General features: G+C 37.5%; 1 protein-coding gene across 1 annotated transcript in view; it reads left to right on the top strand.

Moving 5' to 3' along the window:
• IL1RAP (interleukin 1 receptor accessory protein) overlaps positions 1–20,340 on the top strand; it is a 120,609-nt gene extending 100,269 nt beyond the window's left edge. The window contains exons 7-11 of the mRNA XM_045811221.2: positions 1,164–1,290; positions 3,549–3,697; positions 12,932–13,075; positions 14,386–14,529; positions 17,056–20,340. Of these exons, the coding sequence (XP_045667177.1) occupies positions 1,164–1,290; positions 3,549–3,697; positions 12,932–13,075; positions 14,386–14,529; positions 17,056–17,423 (932 nt within the window). The 3' untranslated portion in view covers positions 17,424–20,340. The remainder of the gene's footprint in view (positions 1–1,163; positions 1,291–3,548; positions 3,698–12,931; positions 13,076–14,385; positions 14,530–17,055) is intronic.
• Positions 20,341–24,760: the final 4,420 nt, after the last annotated feature.

Consider the following 24,760-nt stretch of genomic DNA (forward strand, 5'->3'; position numbering starts at 1 on the left):
CGTAGTGGCTTTGTATAGTAATATGAACATTTGTCTGGCTATCGGGGTAAACCCTTACTAATGCTCTAGTATGTTTCATCTCCCTATCCTATGGTTACAGAATCTACGTACAGGTTACCTTGCTGTGTATTAATATAGAAACTGAAAGGGAAATTGCAGGAATCATGCATTAGAAGAGGGGATGGGGTAGGACCACTCAGTGAGACAAACTTGCTTTCACATTTGGATGACAGTATAATTTGTCATCTCAACCCGCACACTTTTTGAGAGTGAAAGCAGTTGATATCAATAACTAACTAAGGAAAGCAAGCTTAGAACAGAGCTGTCCTGGGCAAACTGGAATGAAAGTCAGTCTGGGTCAACTTCTGGTCTGCCGCTTATTAACAATTTCATCTAGGAATGGCATTTAACATCTTTAAGCCTTAGTTTTCACATCTAGAAAACATGAATTTAAAAAATACCTCATAGTATTTTGTTAAAATTAAGTAAACTCACTAGTAAGTATGAAACCTTAGCACAATGAATTATATAAATTTCTTAGTGAGGGTGTTGTTCTTCTCCTTGTTATTACCATTTTCCGCCTGGAGATCCTCCTGACCTCATGTTCCATCTCAGGAAGATAACATAGATTTGTTATTCATAAATATTAGTATTTATAAACATATAAATATTTCCATTATATGTATATAGGTAAATTGTCTTTAAACTTATTGATTATACCCTAATAACCTGAGCATTTCAAGATCTAGCCTGTCCCTCAGTCTCAGCACTGCCCCATCTTTTCTAGGCCAAGCACCAAAGGTCTAGAGAAACTCTCCTTAGTCACTGTTCGTGAGGGAAATAACAAAGGGTAAGAGTAGTCCATGGAAGTTTAGGGCTAAAAAGGACATTTTCAGAGCCTCTTTGAACAAGGACTGCCATGGAACAGCATATATGGATTGTATAAAAAGATGGTCATTCTGGAAATTTTGTATAAAACTGCTGTACTTCTTTTCTTGGTTTGTTTCTTTTGCAGTGAAGTATGGTACATTACTATGGTCAGCCACTTAAAAATTACGCAGAAGTAGAGTTTGAAGTACTTTTGTAGCTTCTGATTAGTCACAGGGTGAAACCAGTGTAGCCATGTGAAGGTTGCACACTGATGGGCTAACTTGTTTTTTTAGGAGAGGAGCTACTCATCCCCTGTACAGTCTATTTTACTTTCCTGAAGGACGCTCGCAATGAAGTTTGGTGGACCATTGATGGAAAAAAGCCAGACGACACCAATATTGATGTAACTGTTAATGAAAGGTACCATTGGCTCAGACAAGGGGTGATCAATGCTTGTCCCTCAGTTGAATGCCCGCTGGTGTATACTAATCATTGAAAGTAAAAACTCTGACTTTGGCCCATCAGTACCAAAATTCTGCAAGATTTTCAAGTCTTTAGTGGCTGCATCCCAAAGCAGGATTACTGGACTTGCTATTCAAGACCCAGATACCTTCTGATGATCACACGTTCATGATTCCCACTTGAAAGTAGATGGGATGCATACCCTACATGAATGAGAGGCCATAGTATAGGGCTCTGAATCCATGAAAGCTGGTCAGTGTGGCCCTGTTCTTTTCTTTCTCAAGTCTGAATTCTAGACCTCCGTATATTTCCTATCTTCCTCCTCATTCTTAACTCACATAGCATGCATGTCACATTTATAACTGATAATTATTATTTTTTAAAATATTGACTAAATACATTCACATTTTTTAAATTTTATTTTTAACGTGGATGAAGTGGTAATATAGCCCACTCTTAAAATAACAAGCTGGGTCATTTTATTTCTAAATAAATATAACTTTTTGTGAAGGGGGGTTGGGTTGATAAGGAAGAAAATATGGGTCTTTGAAGACAAAAGATCCTTTTGTAAATGAAGCACACAAGTGCAAGACAACAATTGGTTCATGGAAACAATAGATAAAAATTAGCAGCTGACCAACTACATGACAAAGTGGTTCTAAGACCGTAAGCCTTAGCGTGATGTGCAAATAGATCTCTGGCTACATGAACTTCTAGGATTCAAAAGATATATCATTCCTCATGGTAAACTCAGACTTTGTGCAGAAGTTATAAGATGTCTACTTTACATCAAGTGCTATGCAAGGTACTGTGTCCCTAACTGAGTAGATTTTATCGGAGTAAGAGTGATAGAGCAGAAATTTCAGTATATTGTGATAAATGCAGTGACTGGAGAGTATTGGATGTTATCGGAAGCTTTGGTTGAGAATTCCAGTCAGTTTTAGGGGATTAGGCAGTGCTTCTCAGATGGCACAGTACCTAAATAAAGATTTGAAGGATGAGTAGAAATAAACTAGGTGAAGAAATAGAAAGAATGTTCCTGGTAAAAGGAACACCATGTGCAATGGCTGAAATTTAGAGAAGCAGCAAATATTTAAACGTACAGAAGGAGCCTCCTGAAATTGGAGCAGTGTTTACAGAAGGTATAGATTAAAGATGTGGCTGGAGGCACAAAGGGGGAGTTATTGATCACTTCAGGAACTCTGAACAGCGTGGTTCCTATCCTCATAAGAGTATCGAATGAATGATAATGAAAGTCACGCTGTCTGTCCTCACTGCTCCTCCAGAGTGGAGCCATGCAGTTCAGTTCAGGCTAAACCCATCCCAACCCTTGACCAACTTCTCATGACTGACAGTCAGCCTCATTAGAAGGAGAGCCTGGATGTCAGCTATAGGAGAGAGATTTTGTTTTCTCTTTGGAGCAAGTAGTTCCAAGGGATTTTAAATCTTGGTCTTGGACCCAAAACACTTGATGTCTGACATGCTGAGATTTGGATGTATTTATTTTCATAAAGATGACTTGCTTTGAGACGTCTCTTCTTTTTATATGTTAGGATTTAACCTAGGGAGTTTCGGGCTTTTTATTGAAATTTTCTACTTGTGTTCAAAATCCAAGCTTTGGGAATCCCTGAAATGCATGGACTATTGCTGAGGATGGTAATAATAGCCCATGTGAATATTTATTAAGCATTGTTCTAAGACTTACCCATTGACATTCACAATGCTCAGAGTTCTTGAATAAGTCAATACATGTAATGCACTGTGTAGGCATTGCTACTTACGTCTCTTTCAAAGGAGGAACTTGAGATTTGGAAAGATTAGATACTGTGCCCAAAGTATCTAGCCAGTAAGTGGCAAAGCTTGGATCAAAACCCAGATGGATCTGGCCTCAGAAACTTATCTCTACACTGATACAGAATACTGTCTCAGAAGTTTGTGGGAAGGAGAACTTTTGCCCTGAAAAGAGATCTGCTGTACGTTGCCAGCAATGGGATTTGATCTAGAACTGGGATTGTGTGTGGTATAGAAGGTAAAGAATGGCGCTGACATCTGGAAGCTATCCTCCCTTTGTAACCATTGGATCTCAGGCAACACACCTCATGCACCTTCTGGCCGCCCACACCTGGGGGCTCTGTGGTTGTCTCCTTGTCTGATTCACACGCAGCACATGACCCTGCGGTCTCACTCACGCTTTGATTTTCTTTCCCCTCTTTCAGTGTAAGTTTGACTGCAACCGAAGATGAAACGAGAACTCAGATTTTGAACATCAAAAAAGTTACTGCTGACGATCTCAAGCGCAACTATGTCTGTCATGCTAGAAATGCCAAAGGGGAGGTTGACAAAGCGGCCAAGGTGAAACAGAAAGGTAATGGATGCGCTCAACAGATGAGTCCGTGAACTCCAATTGTAACAATGTGGTGAATAAGGAAAATGAGGAGACAGTGCTCCAGCACCTAGCACATCTGGCACATAGTAATGAATCAAAGGTGAATTGAAAAATCTTGAGGGAAAGTTTCCATCTATGTGAAGACACTTGAAATACTGTTTCTTATACTTTTAGTAACTTAGTGCCCAAATGTGGCCCCAAAATCCATATGATTATAAAAATGAGGCATAATTTTATATCAGTATAGTCATGGAAAATGAAAAATAAAGAAAATATTTAAAGCTTCCAAAGATATAATAAAACTGGTGGAGTCACATATAATTGGTGGATTGTAAAGACCCTGTTAGAAATCATTGATGGCAGAGTTCAAGGGACATAAAAATGACCATACCATATGACTTAATACTTTTGGAATTTTTCCTGAACAAATAACAGAAAGAGAATTATGTACCCATCACTATTCTTAGAAGCATTATCTATAGTAATGAAACATTATAAATAGCAACCATTTAATTATATTCAAGTAGTTAAGTAAAATATAAAATATTTCTTCTCGAAAATGTAATTTTAAAATGATCATTTTAAATACTATGTATCAGTATTCAAACAGATTTATAACATACCGCTAGCCACAATTGCTAAAATGGAAATTATTTAAACTATGACTTAAAGTAATGTAAGAGGATTTCTATGTTGATATTACTAATTTTTTCCACAATAAATAAAAGTGATAAAGCTCTCTTGTGTGAGCTGTTGCTACCGAAACAGACTGTGTCTAAAATTATCTTTGGGTCTCTCACCTAACACAGAACCCCAGACAATTAATCCCTTCAAGAGTGTGTTTCAGTGACCTAGAGAAAGATAATGATGATTTATCACACGTGCAGTCACGTCATTCAGAATCATCATGGATCCTTGTGTCAGATAGAGCCTATAATATTTATGCCAAAAGTTAAAAAGAAGAAATCAATTCATAGCTATTACATTTTGCAGTGGGATTTAAACCCTTTTTTCAATGTGGATGCAAAAACAGCCTTCACCTTAACATTTCATTATAATTTAGAAAGTAAACAGCAAGTCCTGAAGTCTATATGCCACTTAAGTCTTAGTGGATTGGTTCTCATCGCTTCTGCTCCTCAGAAGCCAGTGTAAAGCAGCAAGACTGAACCAAATAATATAAGGCAGTTTCCCAAAGTTGGTTCCTCAGAACACTACTAGGACTCTTTATAGTACTGCAATTCATTATTTGTGCTCTAGACTCAGATGAACTGTGTCGGAATCCTGGTTTCTGTGCATCCTAACTCCGTGATCTTGAAAAAATCACTTAACCTCTCTGAGCTTCAATTTCTTTATATTTAAGGTAGGCAAATGCTACCACTGTCTCATAAGATTCTTTTACAGTACTCAGCACAATTACTGGCCTATATACATATATACTAAGTGCTCAACAAATATTAAGTCTGCTCATTATTTCCACAAAATTTTCACAGGCGTTATTCGACAAAGGCTTTTGCAGGAAATAAAGTATCATTAAAGGCTAGGTTAAACAAAATCAATCAAGTTATTTTAGTCAAGGGCCCCTTAGAGTCTTTCACATCATTAACACTTGGTATGAATATCTGAGGGGAATTGGAATATAGGAGGCAGGGTTTTTTTCAAATGTATTTGATTCCTGAAGTATGGAGCATTTTCTGGGGCTCATTTTTTGAAGCCTGTGTTTTGGGAAACAGTTATGGAGGATGACATAAATTAATTACCTATTGTCAGATAGGTACTATTAAACAATCAATTAAAATCATGTTTAGGGGGGCCTGGGTGGCGCAGTCGTTTAGCATCTGCCTTAGGCTCAGGGCGTGATCCCGGTGGTTGGGGATCGAGCCCCACATCAGGCTCCTCTGCTGGGAGCCTGCTTCTTCCTCTCCCACTCCCCCTGCTTGTATTCCCCCTCTCGCTGGCTGTCTCTCTCTGTCAAATAAATAAATAAAATCTTAAAAAAAAAAATCATGTTTAGTCTAGGAGAGATGCGGAAGTCGGCCTGCCCAGGCTACGCAAGTAGCTCCCTTTCACAGAAGGCCATGCTCTGAATGGTTGGGTATGAATGGCATCTGGAATGTGAAATGACAGATGATCTATGCTGAAATTCCATCAGTATTACATAGAATCCAGTCTGGGCTGTGTAAAACGTTCTGTGGTACCAGAGGTGCTATGGGTTTGTTACTTGGCTTGTATTCTGGGCCAGGTAATGCTGAGATTCAGAGGTGATATCTCTGTTCACATTCATAAATTATATGTGTGAGTCCTTCTCTGGGTTCATTGACAACGCATTTTATGTCTTCCTTAAAAAGATGACAGGATGGGCTCAAAATAAGAATTCACTGACAGCGCAATTTCATCTAGTCAGTTAAAGCAAAGTATTAAAGGAGAGGCAGCTAATGTAAGTGTATTAAACACACAGTTGTTTTATAATAGGAGAGAGGTAGGGACTGAGGCAAGGCGTGTGGTGAACTTTATGCGAATCTGTCAAACCTATTTCCGAAGAGGTTGTACCATTTTATACTTCCTCTAGTAATGTATATAAATTCCAGGTGCTCTATTTCCTTACCAACTTTTGGAGTTGTCCTACTTTTCAATTTTAGCCATTGTAGTAAGTGGGTACTAGTATCACACTATATTTTTTTAATTTGCATTTTCAGATACTAATGATGTTGAGTGCTTTTTTATGGACTTACTGACCATTAATTAATTGTTCTTCCTTTGTGAAGTATCCATTAAAATCTTCAGCCCATTTTGTTCTTGGGCTATTTGTTAATGAGCTATAGATATAGATATAGATATAGATATAGATATAGATATAGATATAGATATATCTGATATATGACTTTGTGAATATTTTCAGCATTATGCATTCATTTTATTTTTGATGAGCAGAATCTTAGCTTTTTCTTTTACACTTAAGCCTATGATTCATTTCAAAAATTTTTTTATACTGTGAGGTATGGATTAAGGCTTAGTGTTTTGTTTTATTTTGTTTTCCATATAGAAATCCGTTGTTCTAGCCTCATATTGAAATATCTCTCCCTTTTTTATTGGATTGTTTTGCCAACTTAGACTATAAAAAGAACTCCATGAGTGTGAGTCTATTTCTCCATTCCCTATTCTCTTCAATCAGTCTGTTTGCCTGTCTTTAGTCCAATACTACTTTGTCTTGACCCATAGCTTTAAAGTAAGTCATGAAGTCAGAAACTATTGTCTTCCTCCTTTTTTCTCTTCAAAGATTAATCTGACTATTCTGAAGACCATATTATTTTTTCATAAATATTTTAGTATTGGCTTGTCAATTTCTACATAAAAGTCTGCTGGGATTAGATTGGGATAATATTAAATTTATAAACCAATTCGGGGAGAATTGAAATCTTAACGGTATTGAATCTTCCAATCCATGAACATGATATATCTCTCAATTTATCTAGTTCTCATAGATTTTTCTCAGCTTTTTTTTTTTAGTTTTATATACACAGGTCTTGCACATGTTAAATTTATCCCTTAGTATTTTGTTTTTGTTGCTATTATAATGGTATTTTAAAAATTCACTACTTTTCATTGATCGAAAATAGAAATGAATTAGTTGATTTTTATGTTTTGATCTTGGTCTTTCCAAATTCACTGTTTAAATAGGGTTTCTGCTTGTTTTGTTTGTTAGGTTCCTTAGCATTTTCTATACACTTGATTGTGTCACCCATATATAAACATACTTTCCTCCTTCCTTTCCAAACGTTACGCCTTTGATTTCTTTTTTCTGCCTCTTTTGGACCGCCCAGTACCATGATCAGTAGAAATCAGAGCAGCTGTCCTTGCATTGTTCCCTGTCTTAGAGGATATACATTCAGTATTTATATATTAAATATGATGTTAATTATAGGGTTTTTTTTAGCTGAATTTTATCTATGTGAGAGATTAATCTATTTTTGGTTTGCTGAATTATATTTCTCATGTGCGTGTGTATATATGTATATAAATGATGAGTATATATATATATATGTGTGTATATATATATATATACACACATATATGATGAGTGTTGAAATTTACCAAATTCTTGGTGTAGTTTTATTTGACTATATCTTACTTAGGGTTCTTTAAACTTCTTGGTTCCATGAGTTGATTATATTTTTCATTTGATTTGAAAAAAGAGAATTATATATAATTCTCGTGTGTATATATATGTATATAAATGATGAGTGTGTGTATGTATGTATATACATACACACATAAATGATGAGTGTCTTGAAATTTACCAAATTCTTGGTGTAGTTTTATTTGGCTATATCTTACCTAGGGTTCTTTAAGCTTCTTGGTTCCATGAGTTTATTATATTTTTCATTTAATTTGAAAAAAATTTCAGCCATTACTTTTTCAGATATGTTTTGCTCATTCATTTATTCGTTCTTTCCTTTTCTTCTAGTAGTCCCATTAAATTTAGTATAGATCACTCGAGGTTTTTCCACATGCCACTGAAGTTCTCATTTTTATTTCATCCTTTCTTTGTTCCTGTGTTTCGATTTGAGTAGTTTCTAGTTTCCACTAATCATTTCTTTTTTGATGTTTAGTCTGCAGCAATTTTAATTTCAGAATTGTATTTTTCAGTTTTTGTATTACCATGTCTCCATAAAAATATCCCTATTGATATTTCCTATTTGCTCTTAATGAGGTTCATAATTTTTTAAAAAATTCAACAGGAATATTTATAATACTCATTTTAAAGTGCTTATTTGCTAAGTCCATCATTTTTGTTGGTTTTGTTTTGTTTTTTTTTAAGATTTATTTATTTGAGAGAGGGAGCATGCAAGCAGGGTGAGGGGCAGAGAGAGAGAGAGAGAGAATCTCAAGCAGACTCCCTGCTGAGCACAGAGCCCGAGATGGGGATCAGTCTTAGGACCCTGAGATCATGACCTGAGTCGAAGCCAAGAGTCAGACACTTAGCCGATAGAACCGTCCAGGCGCCCCTCTGATTCTGTTTGTGTGGGTTGATTTATCTTCTGATTATGGGTCTTTTTTTTTTCCTTTGCTTTTTCTTGTCTTTTTTTTTTTTTAAACATATACTGGGCATTATGTATGTTGCATTATTGAGTGTCTGATTTTTGAAAGTGAGTATTGCTTTGTTCTCAGTAGTAGTTAATTTACTTGCCTAACAGCTTGCTTTTTTGAAGCGTTCTGCTTACCTTTGCTAGAGTACATTTAAAAAACAGCCTTTTCTCCAAGGCCAGATTGGACATAACTAAACTATCTGGGGTCTCTACTTAACACACAGGGAGCTACCCAAAGTGTCTTTATTCTGGTCTTAGCTCAAGTGTCCCCCAGCCCTTCGTGTGCACCTAGAGTTGTTCAGTTCCCAGTCTCCTGGCAGCTGTTCCTTCCCTGGTAGTTTTTCTTTCACTAGTACCCGTTCTTTGTCTAATCTTGTCAAGTGTCATCTCATCTGTGCAGAGCTTTATATTTTTCCAAAGACTTGAGGTCACCCCTTGCAGATTTATAGAGCGCTTCCTCCACACAATGTCCTTCCCTCTTTCCCCAGGCCTGTAAAGTCAACCCAACTCAGTAGTTTTGAACTGTGACTTCTGTGTCCTTAGCTGATCGTGATGGCTGTACTTGTGGTTTTCTCTATTCTCTGCCACGGTCTGAAAGTGCCTTCAGGCAAAAAACCAGGGTGATGGTGGGGCTCAACTGTTTGGTGTCCTTTCTCACACGGATCACACATAGATCAACTACCAGTGGTTATGTCTTAGGAAAACTGTCATTATAAACACTACAGAGAGAAAGCCTCTCCAATACCCATTACCTCTCAAAGGCCAGAAGCTGAAGGGCAAAATGCATACATTTTAGAACACTATGAGAGTCAAACAAAGCAGGTCTGCAGGTTAATTCAGTGAGAGGTCTCTGGTTTTCTATCATCTAAATAAAGCATTCTGGTTGTTTGTAATTCAGAGAAATGGTCATTACGTGGTTCCCCAAATTATCAAGAAGTCTCAGGAATTTCGTGTAGAACAGACACAGGTTCTGTGGGAGGAAATACCTGCAAGCCCATTATCAAGCAGCTGGAGTCAGGCTCGGAGCCCCGGTGGAAAGCAAGGTCCCAACTAATGAAGACAAAGAGAATAAGTTAAGTTCCCAAGGAGAAACAAGATTGTAGACCAATAACTTGAAACAGGGAAGAAGACTGGAGCTAAAGTACTGGATTGGTTTAACTCAGGGCAGTTAACTGGAAACGTGGACCTTGGAACCCATTATTACTGTTGAACTGCAAAAGGAGTGGAGGGAATTCTGACTCAGGGAACAACAGCAGAGCACGTGGCTAAAATTGGCTATATCCTAAATCAATTATAAGTGAGATCAAAGAGAGAAGCGGTTTAGGAGTGCAATTTGGTCAAATTGCATCACCCCTTCCTGATTGGAAACTCTTTGGTCTGGGATTGCATCAGAGTTAAATCTTTATGCCAAAACAACAGAGGTTCCAGCTGGGGCAGACAGAAAATGTGGGCTGAGGGTCATCCTTTCCCTGTAAGCCAGCAAAGCTTTATGTGAAAGCTTTTTAGAACATTTTCTGCATGTGATTCAAGCCATTTAGAAATTCAGGCTTGTGGATTATTTATCTTAAGAGTTCAATTAGTTAAATAGTATTAGGAACTTCTTGATCTCATCAAGATGGCCCCCACAAAATGCAATCTGTAAATATGACACATGTCATTAAACGACCCAAAACCAAAGTAAAAATCCACACTAAAATAAAATAAGTAGTAGTAAAATGAATGTGACAGAGGGAAATTTATGAGGGTAATTGATCTCTTGATCATTAGGCAGGATATCTATCGATATTTTTTCTTAAATCCATTTCAGGTAAGTGCATCAGCTGACCGTTTTTTTCTCCCCCTCCCTGTTACAAAATGTCCCGCCAGAAGGGCCAAAATAACTGAGCAAATAATGAAGATGACAGTGGGAATTACCCCAGTGTACTGTTAACATAACATGTGCTCAGAAATACCAAGGACACAGCAATTTTCATGCCAGCTACCCAAACTGATCTTAGTAAATTCTCAACAATTGCACTGACATAGCTTTTGACATTCGATGATGGAGTTTTCTTATTTTAAACACCATTATTCATAGACCGAGCTCGAGAATACCTGGTAATCATTCTGCATTGCGGAGTTCCAAGCTCTCTCTGAGATAGGATTAGCATCCCGAATTTAGGATAATGAACTTGAAACTCTAAGATCTGCTCTTTAATTAGAGAACTTCAGGCTCAGCTCCAGGCTGCTTACCATTTTCCCCTTAGGATAGATACCTGTTTTAAAAGGGATTTTTCCACTCGTATATGATCAATAATTAAACTTCATGGCAGAGCTCTGTAAAGATCTCTGGACTTTGGAGTCAGAGAGCCTGCATAACAATCTCAGCTTTGAACAAAATTCCTCTGTGCCTCACCTTGGCAAGCACTTAACCCAATGTTCAGGTGATCAAAAAGCCTTTCTCGCTACCCGACCTGAAATACCTCTTCTGCCCCAGCCCAGCCTCTTAGTCCCTGCCATCACATTACCTTGCTTTATTTCCTTTATGGCACCGCTCACTACCTAGCATTAGTTGTCCTATTGTTTATTTCCTTGCATTAGAATATTAACCCTAAGAGGACAGAAACCTTTTGGTCTGATCTACCGTTGTATCCCCACCAGCTTCTGGCAAATAATAGATGTTGATGAGTAATTTTCAAATCAACAATTATGTAATTTAAGCCACTCCCACTTCGGATCCAAATATTCTATTCCTTCTTCAAACACCGAGGCTTCATTATCACAAGCTAATAAAGCAACCAAATGAAGTTATTGATACATAGTAGTACTAAATTTCTTTTATATTTCAGAAGTAGATGGTGTTATACCTGGAAATGTTCATTGAGGTCCTACGTATTCTAGGAGTAGGATGGATGAAGAAGACATAGGCTTACCTAGAAGACTATAGATGTATAGTTTACTGGGGAGTGAGAGAGAGTGGAGCAGCAGGCTTGTAGACGAATTACAATATAATGCAAATGTTATAATAGAAGTATAAACAATAAGAAGAGTAGGAATTGCTTCCAGGCTGATGTCAGGTTGCAAGAAGAGTTTTATTCTAGGAAAGGTTATACAAAATAATGACATTTGAGCATGGACTTGAAAACTAAAGAAAGAGAACTATTTTTGCCAGAAGTCACAGCATGAACCAAAACATGAAGCAAAATCTCCCTGACGTTTTTGAGGGAAAGGTACTGGTAAATGAGACAGTAGGGTCTTTGTTTGGTTTGGTCATGACAGACCTTGTTTACAGGGCTGAGTTAATATATATCTAGTTTTTAGGAAGTCAGGAATTACCTCATTCTATTTTTGATAGTTCCAAAGAAACTGCTAAATTGCCTCTCATACGAAAGTAAGCAGAGAATGTGCGAATCTGTCCATACCTGGATATTGCAAGTTAATTTTCAGAATGTGTATCCTAGAACTGTAAGCCTGAGAGATACTTTTCAACCCAGGCATACTCAGCATTTGGCGGATATCTTCTGCTTCTGTCCAATGAAAATAAGATTTTTGAGGTTTTTTTTTCAAATGTATAGGAAAGGTAATTAAATTTTTTTTCCCTATGGCACTGACGACAGGATGGAATTAAGACTAATGGAAACACACTAAGATTTTCACTCAACCCAAATGCTCTAATTAAATTTCTATCAGTATCATGGTCTGGTCTGGGTAGTAGTAAGGATTCCATCCCAAGAGATGGACAAACGGAAGATGGAATTACACTTTCAAAAATATTTTTGAGGAGATTCATATATCAGATCATGAGTTGAATGAGATGACTTTACAAATCCTTTCCTATGCTAACATGTATATACAACGAATATACCATTTATGCCCCATTAATATGTATTTATATAATATGAAAACCTATTCCAGTCATCTAGTAGTGAAAAGCACTTACATCAGGTGCCAGAAACAAAAAGATAAATATGACACAGTGTGGCATTCAAACATAGTGCTTAAACCCTATCATGTTATCTCTACTTGTTCACACATACGAGTCAGGTGCATGGCTTAGCTGGCTGGCTTACCCGGCTCTTTGCAGGATGATGGATCACTGTGATCACCACGCAGAAATCAATTGTCTCTTTGTTGTTCGCTCCATCGATAGCTCCGAGATACACAGTGGAATTAGCATGTGGTTTTGGAGCCACGGTCCTGCTGGTAGTGATTCTCATTGTTGTTTACCACGTTTACTGGCTGGAGATGGTCTTATTTTACCGGGCTCATTTTGGAACAGATGAAACCATTTTAGGTGAGTAATAAAAGTTTGATGCAAATACCTTCTTCTACTGTCATCTTCAGAAAACATGTTGGCTTGATGAAAGCTAGAATACCTGGGAGATTTAATCAAACTAGCTTTGGTTTTGACCCTCACTATTGAAAACTCTTCTAACATATATAACTTTGCTTTCTTGATTCAGTATGTGTTTCGTCTAGATTAGCCTGTCCAAATAGAATGCAAGCCACACGTGTAACTTAAAATTTTCTAGTGGTCACAGTAGGAAAAGTAAAAAGTGAAAATTACTTTAATAATATATCTTATTTAACCCAATGTATTCAAAATATTATTATCTTAGTATATCATGCATATTTAAAAGCTAATGGTGATATTTCGGTCTTATTTTTTGGTATTCAGAATCTCATAATTCAGCATGTGTTATATTTTAAACTGAAAGCACATCTCCGTTCAGACCGGCTGCATTGCAAGCGTTGGAGAGCTATGTGTAGTTGTGTCCGCTGTAACTGGACAGTGCAAGCCCACACTCTTTGTGCTTAAGGGTAGTCCAGGCCCCAGCAGCATCAGCAGCACACAGGAGCTTGTTAAAAGGAGAATCTTAAGCCTAACCCCTATTCTCAGTCAAGATCTACGTTTTAACAATATTCCCAAATTCAAGGGCACATTAAAAGTTTAGAAGCACCAAACTAGTGCAAATTTGCCTGGTGACAAGAAAGGAACAATGAAACATACTGATTCTTAGACTCATCCCATAAAGATTTTCATTCCATAGTTTCGTGGAAGAGACAAAGAACCTGTATTTTTACTGAGAGGTGATGTTTATAATTAGGCAACTTTGGGAAAGATGGGTTTATGGAATCTAAGCGTATTTTTAATTGCAGTTATTTTCAGGTATAAATAATTTAGACACTTTCTAAAAGTTTTGCTCCATTTATAATTCTAATATATTAGTAGTGACAAACTAGGACAGGAACTATAAATTCTCTGTATGGTATTAATTGCCAGCACCTATGATTGGCTATTTGCATCCTGATTGTGTTAAATCTTAGTTGAATGAGCCAAACCTCATTTATTTTCCACTATAAAAACTAAACTTAGTGATATGAGAGTAGAAGACATATCAGATAAAATTTGCAATTACACCTTAAAATAGTCATTTTGCCTGGAGACCTGTCGCAAGTGGGAAATCACACCGAAATCTGTCACATAATTCATACATGTAAAAAAGTAAAAATGTTTAATATGCAAAAATTCGATTTAAGAAAAAATGCAGTATGATTGTGAAAGTTTTCTAATTTATATGGGATCTCTCTTCCTTTTGCTAGATGGGAAGGAATATGATATTTATGTATCTTATGCAAGGAATGCTGAGGAAGAAGAGTTTGTGTTACTGACCCTCCGTGGAGTTTTGGAGAATGAATTTGGATACAAGCTGTGCATCTTTGACCGTGACAGTCTACCTGGGGGAAGTAGGTATTTCACATGAGTACGAGTAACGCCACCCTGAAGGGCAAAGGGAATCCTTAGTTTGGGGTCATGGGTGAAAGTCATGGCAGAGTTCTGTGCTGGCATCTTTGGAGATGGAACGTCCAATTGTTCGATATAATGGAGACTTCTTTAGGAATAAAATTACCTTGTGAGCTGTAGATTATTGAGGTGCCATTTATGGTACTAAAATAGTTCCCCTTGTAAGCTGTAAGAACTCCAAGTCAGAAAAGTGTGGATGCAAAGTGGATTAGGACTCTATTAAATGCTTCAGTTTTAAATGTTCTGCTTACACACATTTAGATTTTTAGAAGGTTTAAGCTAATCTGCATTAATTTCCCTAGAATTTTTTTTTTGCAAACATTGAGTTTAAACAACACTTTTATGAAGACTGAGGTTTACTTGATTTTACTAAGAATGAGTTTGTGACGAGAGTCCATGGAATCTTTCTTTATAGTACTCACTGGTAATAATTAGAATATTTCCTTGTATTATTTGCTGATTTCCTTTTCCTCACTTTTGTTTTCTAGCAAGCCAATGCTATTTAAATCCCCCCTTTTCATGGGTCTGTTTCTTTCTTTCTACCAGCTCATACATTTGAGATGTTGTTTAAAATTTTTAAAAGGCCAGTATATTCTAGTAGGTTTTAAAAAAAAAAAAGAAACTTGAATTGCTGAATGTTTTCAAATAAAAACATATCTCAAATTTTCAAGTCTACCTAGTAACACACAAAGTGATGGTCCATTTGAGTCTGTTTTAATAAATAGATAATAGCATTCCTAAACCCACTGTTAAACTTTGTACTGTTGAGATGCATGTAATGTGTTTAATCCTCAGCAAAACAAACTAATTTTCCTCCCCTCCAATCTTGTTTATGTTAGTCATTTCAGATGTTCTAAAATGTTATATGGATAGTGGAGATACAAAATAGACTTAAATGTTTATTCTCATTTGGAATTAGCTGGACCACTTATTTTATCTCCTCAGCCATTACCTAGAAATCCATCATGCTAGTGTTCTACAGTGGCTGTCTCTCTCAGTAGCATTTTGCCAGGAAATGATGACTTGATTATACAGTTAAGGGACAAATTCCACTCATTTTAAGACTTAAAATCCTAAGTCACTTTTTCATCCATTTATTCATTCATTCTGCCATTCAACAAATATTTATTACGGTATGAAAAGTTATATAAAGACATACAGTATAACAGCAATGACCCTCCGATAGGGGTTGGTAATTCTTTGAAGAATTCGAGTTCTACATAATTACTCTTGCATCTTGCTTCTGATGGTCGATCCTTGTGATCTGCATTCTCCTAGCTGCTCTTCGTCCTCTTTGCCTCTGGGTCTCTTTCCATGCTTACACACGGTCTGCCTCCAGCCGTACCGCATGGAGTAGATAATTACTGATTCCTGGATTCTCCTCGAGGCTGCACATGGAATTTTAATTGCAAGTCTTTCCCCTTTGCTTCTGTACCTGTGAAGATGAAGGGGCAGAATGACTGCTCAGGGGACTATTGTAAGCTTTCCACAGCACTAGTGCATTCCCTGGAGTTGGCTCCTATTGGAACCCCAAGTAAAGGATTCTACGGCCCTAGATAAGCAGCCTTGAGGAGACGGATTATTCCCAAGAATTTGGTGACGGGAACTAACCAGAGCCCTTGACAATAGAATAAAATTATACTGAATTTCCATTTCCCTTGTTTCTTCTTCTTCTTTTCTGACCTGAAGGAAGCATTTGGCTGTTAGTGAAGGCAGACACATCAGCTAGCAGCCTACCGAAACACGTGTCTTCATAGTAATGATAGGAGTTTAAGGAGAAAGATCTAGGGACTGATTTAGGCTCTAGAGCAGAGAGCAGAATAGAAAGCTGAGCTGAGAATGTGATGCCAGCCAAAATGCCATTCCGTTGGCTAGACTTTTTTAAGTTCCTATTCTAAGGACATAGTGATACCAGTCTGAGTCGGGTAGGAGTCTGGCAGTAGAGTGGGATTTTCAGAAAAATGAATGTTCTTATTCTTTCTTTCCTGTGTTACTGAGAAATGGATTTCCATGATTTTGCCTCTATAATGATTACCTTTTTGAATAGCCACTGGCATTAGAGAGTAAATACATGGGTATTGTTGGGGAGAAAGGACTCAGGAGCTGATTTGGCAGGGCTGCAGCATGCCACGTGGTTTGAAGAAATTGATATCTGTACAACCCATCTACTTCTCGTAAGGCTTTTGAAGCCCAGGGTTATAGAGGTATACTTGGCTTCCTGCCTGTTTGGAATTTTTGGGGGGTGGAATATGTGCATATAGTTTTCAGTACCTTGGAGGAGCATGGCATTTATTGGACAGAGTGAGTGGGTCTAAGGATTAAGTTGTTGTGAATGTTTTTGGTAAAATTTCATCTCAATTCTCAGGCTGTTACTCTAAGTTCCCTACACTTCCCTACACTACACTGAAGCCCCAGGCTTTTGGGGAGTTCCTGGCCAACACTAATCCCCATGGTGTTTTCTTTCTCAGTTGTCACGGATGAGACCTTGAGCTTCATTCAGAAAAGCAGACGCCTCCTGGTTGTCCTAAGCCCCAACTACGTGCTCCAGGGAACCCAAGCCCTCCTGGAGCTCAAGGCTGGCCTAGAAAACATGGCCTCTCGGGGCAACATCAACGTCATTTTAGTACAGTACAAGGCGGTGAAGGAGACGAAGGTGAAAGAGCTGAAGAGGGCTAAGACGGTGCTCACAGTCATTAAATGGAAAGGGGAGAAATCCAAGTATCCACAGGGCAGGTTCTGGAAGCAGCTGCAGGTGGCCATGCCAGTGAAGAAAAGTTCCAGGTGGTCTAGAAGTGGCGAGCAGGGTCTCTCCTATTCATCCTTGAAAAATGTATGAAAGGGACAACGAAAGGGGTAAAAAGAACCAAGGGAACGCCAGGAAGGAAGAGTCCCCTTTCTTTATTCCCAGTTTATTGTTTCACAGACAGAAAAAAATTCTGTCGAAGCCTCCCCATAGGGATACATTCAGGGTGACTGTATGACTGGTCGTTCTGCTTCCTCAGGCAATACTATGGTTTAGAATGGTCGTGCCACCAGTCTGTCACCAGGGTCTGATGTCACTATGTTCTTTGCAGGCAAAGACTTGGTTGATGCGAATTTCCCCTTTCTGCATCCTCTGTCCCGGTCCCCACATCTCTCTATTCCCTCTTTCTCTCTCATTGTTTATAATCTTAACATTGTGGGGCGGCCTTTTGCTGTGAATTTCAAGAGTCCTTAAAGATAACTCATCTGTTAACAAGGTCATTATGAGTTTCCAAGTCATTTTCTTTGCATTTTTACTCATCAGTTAAAAAGATAATCAGTGCCCAAATTCGTTTGAGCTGATGACAATGAGCTCTTCTGCTCATTCTGCTGCGCCAGACTGACACCCACATAGGACTCCACGAGGCAGTATAACTGAAAGTGTTCCTTATGATGGTGTGAAAGGGCTTGCCTGCATTTTCTTCTACTAAATCCCTCGTGCCCTCCGTTTCAGTCATTGATGTCCTGTCTGTCAACTTGGACAACATACCGTATTTTTCTTTATTGCAGTAAACTCCCGGGTATCTGTAGGTCGACCTGTATTTGTCACTTCACCTCCCCTATCTACTGTACCTCGTATCAACCATTTAGAGTTTGCAGATGGCTCCGCACTTGGTTCAGTCTGACAGGAAGCTTCTAATGGTGCTAAGAGAGAGTGAAATAACAGCAAAATGCTTTTAGGGCATTTTCTGGCTTGTGAGAAAAGCACAGAACAGGGTGTTCAGCAATTTGTCTTTTCATCTCAGCCTCGCTAATGTGAATATTAGGAAAGTGATTTCTCCTCACTTGTTCTGTCTCTCCACTGTAAAATGTGGAAGTTAGACTCAGTGACCTTGCAAGTTGTTTTGGCATTAATATTCTAAGAGAATTAACTGGACCACCTAGTAGTTTCCATATTTTATTCACTGGTACAGTTAATACGCTCACTCCAAACAAGTCAGTCTGGAAAGGCTCTACCATGAAACTTGTTTTACTTTGTTTTAAATAAAATTGTATTGTTCTTAAGATGTGGAAAAGTGAAAACTGAGTCCAGAGTTTACAGAGTGGTGAATACCTGTGGTGTACGTATATACATACATATATATACACACACGCACATATACGTATATGCACACACACACGAATTATATATGTATATATATCTACATTGTATATATATACACATAGATTATATATGTGTATATGTGTGTATATATGTATGAATGTATATGTGTATATATATATATATGCACACACACTTATGCACACATGCATGTGACTTTAAATAGCTATTGGCACAATATTACAAACCACTGGAACTCTTATCCAGTTTTTAAATTATGTTTTTACTGCACTGCTTTTGTGTCCGTGTTTTCTGTACATTATTTGTGAATTCACAGCTCACGGAGCAGTAGTTGTTAGTTCTTGTCTTCCCTAAATTAGTGTAAAGAATTTACTGCTGCTACATTTGGTCTGGGTGCAGTGGAATCTGTTGGACACAGAACTTTCTGTGGTCACTGCTGAGCAGTACCAGTCCTCTGGCATTAATTGACCATCTACTATGTCGCAAGCACACACCCTTAGAAACTAAACTATAGTAATCTCGGTGCTCAACTACTAGGGAGATAAAGCTCTATTTCGACTGTTGAGTAATAGAGAAAAGGAAAAGAAAATAGCTGTAAATAAGCCCGAGTCCTATGAAACACCGTAATTCATAATTTAAGGGAGCCCTTATCCCAGCATTGTGACTGTTGATAACCAATTCTAAAACTATCTCCTGCATTTGAGTGTCCTTCAGCAGTGGTAAAGTCCATAATAAATCACTTCTCTATAGTGAAGTTATTACTTTAAATTGAAGAAAAGAGAAGCTTCATGAATTCTTGACTGTAAAACTACGGTTTGGAGTCATTCTTGGATTTTTTTTTTTTTTTGGTCTTACTAATGCTTTTCTTTATTACAAACCACAGTTACTCCTCCTGTTAACCCTTCATCCTCAAGACCAGAGGAGAGCTGACTCCAGATAAGCTTTGAATATCAATTGCATGAGCTTTAGGTAATGGGGAACAGTCCCATCACAAGGGGCCGTTCTCTTGCCGATGCTGCATTCTTTTGCACTTTTGGATTCGATATTTATCCCAGATGCTTTGGGTACCCCTAGAAACTTCTTGATATTCTTTTTCCTATTTATCTACTGGTCTTTGATATTGAACTTTTCCAAATGCTAAAATCTAAAACATCTCAAATCTAAATGATATGTCTCATTCTCAGAGAATTTTGTTTCAAGGTTTTCTTGTTTGTTTTATGTCCCAGAAGATACCCGATACAAAATTTTTGAGGAAGATGAGGAAATATGATCTTAAGAGCAAGGAGAAATCACTCTATAATATTAAAAAACTATGTATCTAATGTTTAAAAAAACCTTAATGGTCTTACATATATGATATGAAGATCTTCTGCACCCAAGTTAACAAAGAACCATGACATATAAAGTGCCTAATTACACAATCATATAAAATTTGTTTAATTATCTTCTATATTGTAACTTAGGTGATTCCCTAGGATTCTAATAAACAAACACTCCATTGTATTGGGAAACAAAAACATCACTCCACTTGCTAATTATCCATTTCTTTCCATAGGTTTTAGTATTTTAAGATTATCTTATTATCTTTTTTATTTTATTCATAAACTTTTGTATTTTCCATTTTCCATTTGATTTGTAAATTTGTTTACTTTAAAAATAAACCATTTATTTTCAGATTTGAATTTTATTTTGTGCATGTGTTTTATGTCTTTGTTTTCATGTTTGGGCATAAGAAATGAGAATAAGAAGAATTAATGATACACATAAAAAGAAATGTTAGAAGTTACAGTAGAAATCTGTAGATTTCTAGATTTGAGAGAAATCTGAGAAAAATGGGAACTTTATATCAAGAACATCTTTACATGTGAATAAAAGAGTTATTTAAAATGAATTGTTCTAGTATGTCAGGTGTGTGTGTGCGTGCACGCACATGTGCCTCTGTGTGTGTGTGTGTGTGTGTGTGTGTGTGTGTGTGTAGACAGAGGAAGGATAACAGAGCAGCAGAGAGACAGCAATGGGCTAGGAGATTAAATGTTGCAGTAGTATTTTTTATTCACATTTATTTTAAAGTAAATAGACAATTTTTTAAATTTATTATTCACTTATAAATCCACATATTAAGGTGATTCTCTAAAGTTACCATAAGAATTGATTCAAATTCAATTAACATTAGCCCTACATTAGTTTAATATTGTGTTCACTGGATTTACCCAAAGTGATTAATTCAAATGTCTACTATGTGTAGACACTCACATATAGATATTTTTAATTTTTAACAATCCTGTTGTTTACTCTTACTATATGCATTTTATGGATGGATGAACTCAGACTTAAAGATATTAAGATAAAAACAGAGATAAATGGAGAAACTAATATTTGAATTTAGATTCATCTTCCAAATTAGGTACCTCCCCGCCCTTTTCTTTACTACAGTTCATGTTTTAAGAAAGAGAGAGGTTTGTCATCCTTGCATACACCAATAACCTACCTAGAGAACAAAATAACAGTCCTGGTTTTCTTCTAGGTGAATTCCAGGGAGATTATGACTTTTGAAGGCAGGAGTATCCTAGAGCATTGATGAATTCTAGATCAGAAAACATGACTTCAAAATTAACTTAGTACCACACAAGAAATATGGTCTCATCAGTCTATAGCCACACCTAACTTTTTTGAGCCCAACAGAATAAATGACCTAATTTATGACTCCTCCGAATAATCTTCAGTACTAAAAAATAACAATTCACATCCTCAACTGCCATTTTTACAATATGAAAAACATTAAAATATGCCATAAAGGAGGCAGGTTCCTTCAAAGTACTGTGTGAAGATCCCCAGGTATAGCCCATCCCCCATCTAATAAGCATCTTCTCCATCCATTCCTCAATGTCATTGAATTCCACCACTCATATCTGTTTCTTTAGCATTGCCCTATTTCAAATGCAAATTTTACATATTCAGGATGAGGTAGCAATTTTATATATATATATATATATATATATATATATATATATATATATATATATATATATATTTAAAAAAAAGACACAGAGTCTTTCTTTAGAGGATCTAAGACAGCATTTTATTTTCAGCAGTGATATCCCTATTGGACAGAACATACATTTTCTTAACATGACTACTTCAAAGTAAAACACACAATACACACACATGCACACACACACAATTTGAGCACAGAAATTTCCTTTTGTTGAAATCCATCCATGTTCCCTTAAGGTTGTATCGTATTTCTCATGAGACAGGAGAAGCAGGAGATTTTCTACTTTTACTTTCTCAGGTTTATGAAAGGCAGCTACACAAATTCTCAGTAGAACTTGGACAAAGGAGTTTCCAAAACAAGCACACACGCATGCACACACACGGGCTTTGAAGATAAGTGAAAATTTAGATTTATCTTTTAAGATCAAAATTAAAATTCTCTAAAACTACTTCACACTCTTGACATAATAGTTCAAAGGTCTTAAAATTCGAGCACATGTCTCTTCCAATTACCCTTCAAATTCATGTTAAATTTACTAATTGGAAAGAACTAATCCGGTAAAGAGCACAGTTCTTTTATTCTCTGTCAAATTCATAATGATCAAATTTGCTGCAAACTTTCAGCTCGTCTTCACAGGCTAGAAAGTCTCTCCATCACTGCTTCATCTTTGGCCCCAAAAGAGTAGGAACTCAACCTCATGGTCTGTCTGCAGCCCCTGCTTTCAGCATTGTCAATGGCTGTGATTTATATATTTGGAAATCCTTCCCTTCAGAAAATCACATTGTTTAATCCCTTAAATCTCATGATGGGCTAAGAACTACATGTATCTCAGGAACTTTCCATTGGAATCTCTAGCCAAACCCACCTCAGGAACTATTAAAAGTTAATGCTTTGTCAGAAGTATTTAACTAATTGATTCCTGCCCATTGCTATGTTTTTACCCCTTTAATTGATTTTTAGTCCAATTCTTCACACATGTACATGAAAAAAAAGGAAAGAGATTTTAGCTGATAACAAGATCAATACTATGAACTGTCTGATGCTGTGTCCCAAAATTTTAAGAATCAAGAGCTACAACTGTGTGGTTCTCAGGAGATGGTAATTCCCTATTGCTCTTTGCTGATCAGACTATGTCTGGAGCACTGTGTTCAGTCCAGTTCAAGACACTACTCTCAGGAGTTTCATAAATAAACTGAATATTATTCAGAGGAGATGATAAAAGTAGGGAAGAGACTTGATACCATGTCTTATGAGGAATAAGAAAAAAATTCTAAGGTTGATCAAAATCTAAAGATGAGAAGAATATACAGTGAGGTCAAAATAGTTGTGGAATATTTTAAACATTTGAACATATCAGATCTAAGACCACCAGATAAAAATGGCAGGGAAGGATATTTCAAAAAAAAAAAAAATAACTTGCAAACAGCTGAAATTAACTGCTTTTAGAGGTGGGAAATTCCTCATCCTTGAAGGTAGCGGAGTCTAGGCAATCATTTATGGGAGTGGCGTAAATGAGATTCATTAACTGGGTAGATTATCTAACACTGAGATCCTATAATCTTAAGTGTTTATTTATTATCTCTCCGTTGTACGATGGACAATGATGAACTACAGTTTATGTAAGTTTTCACTAGGCATTGTCCTATCTTTCCATTTTCCTATAGATACAGTGGAAGCAGTTTTTGACTTCATTCAGAGAAGCCGAAGGATGATTGTTGTCCTGAGCCCAGACTATGTGACAGAAAAAAGCATCAGCATGCTGGAGTTTAAACTGGGTGTCATGTGCCAAAACTCCATTTCCACCAAGCTCATTGTGGTTGAGTACCGCCCCCTTGAGCATCCACACCCAAGTATCCTGCAGCTGAAGGAATCTGTGTCTTTTGTGAGCTGGAAGGGAGAAAAGTCCAAACATTCTGGCTCTAAATTCTGGAAGGCCTTGAGGTTGGCTCTTCCCCTGAGAAGTCTGAGTGCCAGCTCTGGCTGGAACGAAAGCTGTTCTTCCCAGTCTGACATCAGTCTGGACCATGTTCAAAGGAGGAGAAGTCGTTTGAAAGAGCCCCCAGAACTCCAGGGCTCAGGGAGAGCTGCAGGCACCTCTCCCGCCCCAGACACGATGTCCAAGCACAGAGGGAAGCCCTCCGCAGCCTGTCGCTGCTGTGTCACCTACTGTGAAGGAGAGAGTCACCTTAGGAGCAAGAGCCGGGCAGAGATACATACCCAGCCCCAGTGGGAGACACACCTCTGTAAGCCTGTTCCCCAAGAATCAGAAACTCAATGGATACAAAATGGCACCAGATTGGAACCCCCTGCTTCCCAGATCTCAGCCCTTGCTCTTCACCATTTCACGGATTTATCCAATAACAATGACTTCTATATCCTATAATTACCGTGTGGTGGGTGGTGGTTGCTATCTATACACCAGCCCTCTTTGTGTCAGGAACCTATGGGAGAAATTGACACTTTTATCATCTGATGGACTGCCAGACTGTGTCCCCTTTATTGATTTTTAAAAACTATTTATTTCTAGGAGACAAAAGACCTGAGGACCTGAATCCAGAATTATTCCCTCTAATGGCCTCAGAAGAGCACACTCTTCTCCGGCCCTAGAAGGTCAGTATGTGAAAGTCGCCTAAAGTCTGATCCTCTATCTTGCCCAATGGTTTCAAGCTGAGCAAAGAATTTAAGTGTGTTTCCTTTGAGTTTGTTGATCAACCTCATATTATGAGTCAGTCAGGTGTACTTGGGCTATGACACTTACAGGGTATGTGTATCCAAGAGAGCATTGTGGAAATGAGTTGATTCTGGTGGAAGCTATAGGACTAAGCTCTACCAAAAACCTACAGTGCATTTTCCCTGGAAGAATCAAACACACTCACACAGGGATACATGGTGTTCTGTCTCACTGTAAAGTGGTGTTCTATAAACTGCCTAAAGTTGTTAGCATCAATAAAGTTATATTTTTATGTGATTTCATTTGTACTAACAAATTTTTACCTGTCTCTCCCCTCTTCTTTTCATGGCTTTTGAATTCATATCAGAAGAGTATTCCATTTCAGGAAATCAAGACTTGGTTTAGGTACTAGGAAAGTTTGAG

Source organism: Ursus americanus, chromosome 4, assembly GCF_024610735.1.
Source record: "Ursus americanus isolate L20-20 chromosome 4, mUrsAme1.1.p, whole genome shotgun sequence".
NCBI lineage: Eukaryota > Metazoa > Chordata > Mammalia > Carnivora > Ursidae > Ursus > Ursus americanus.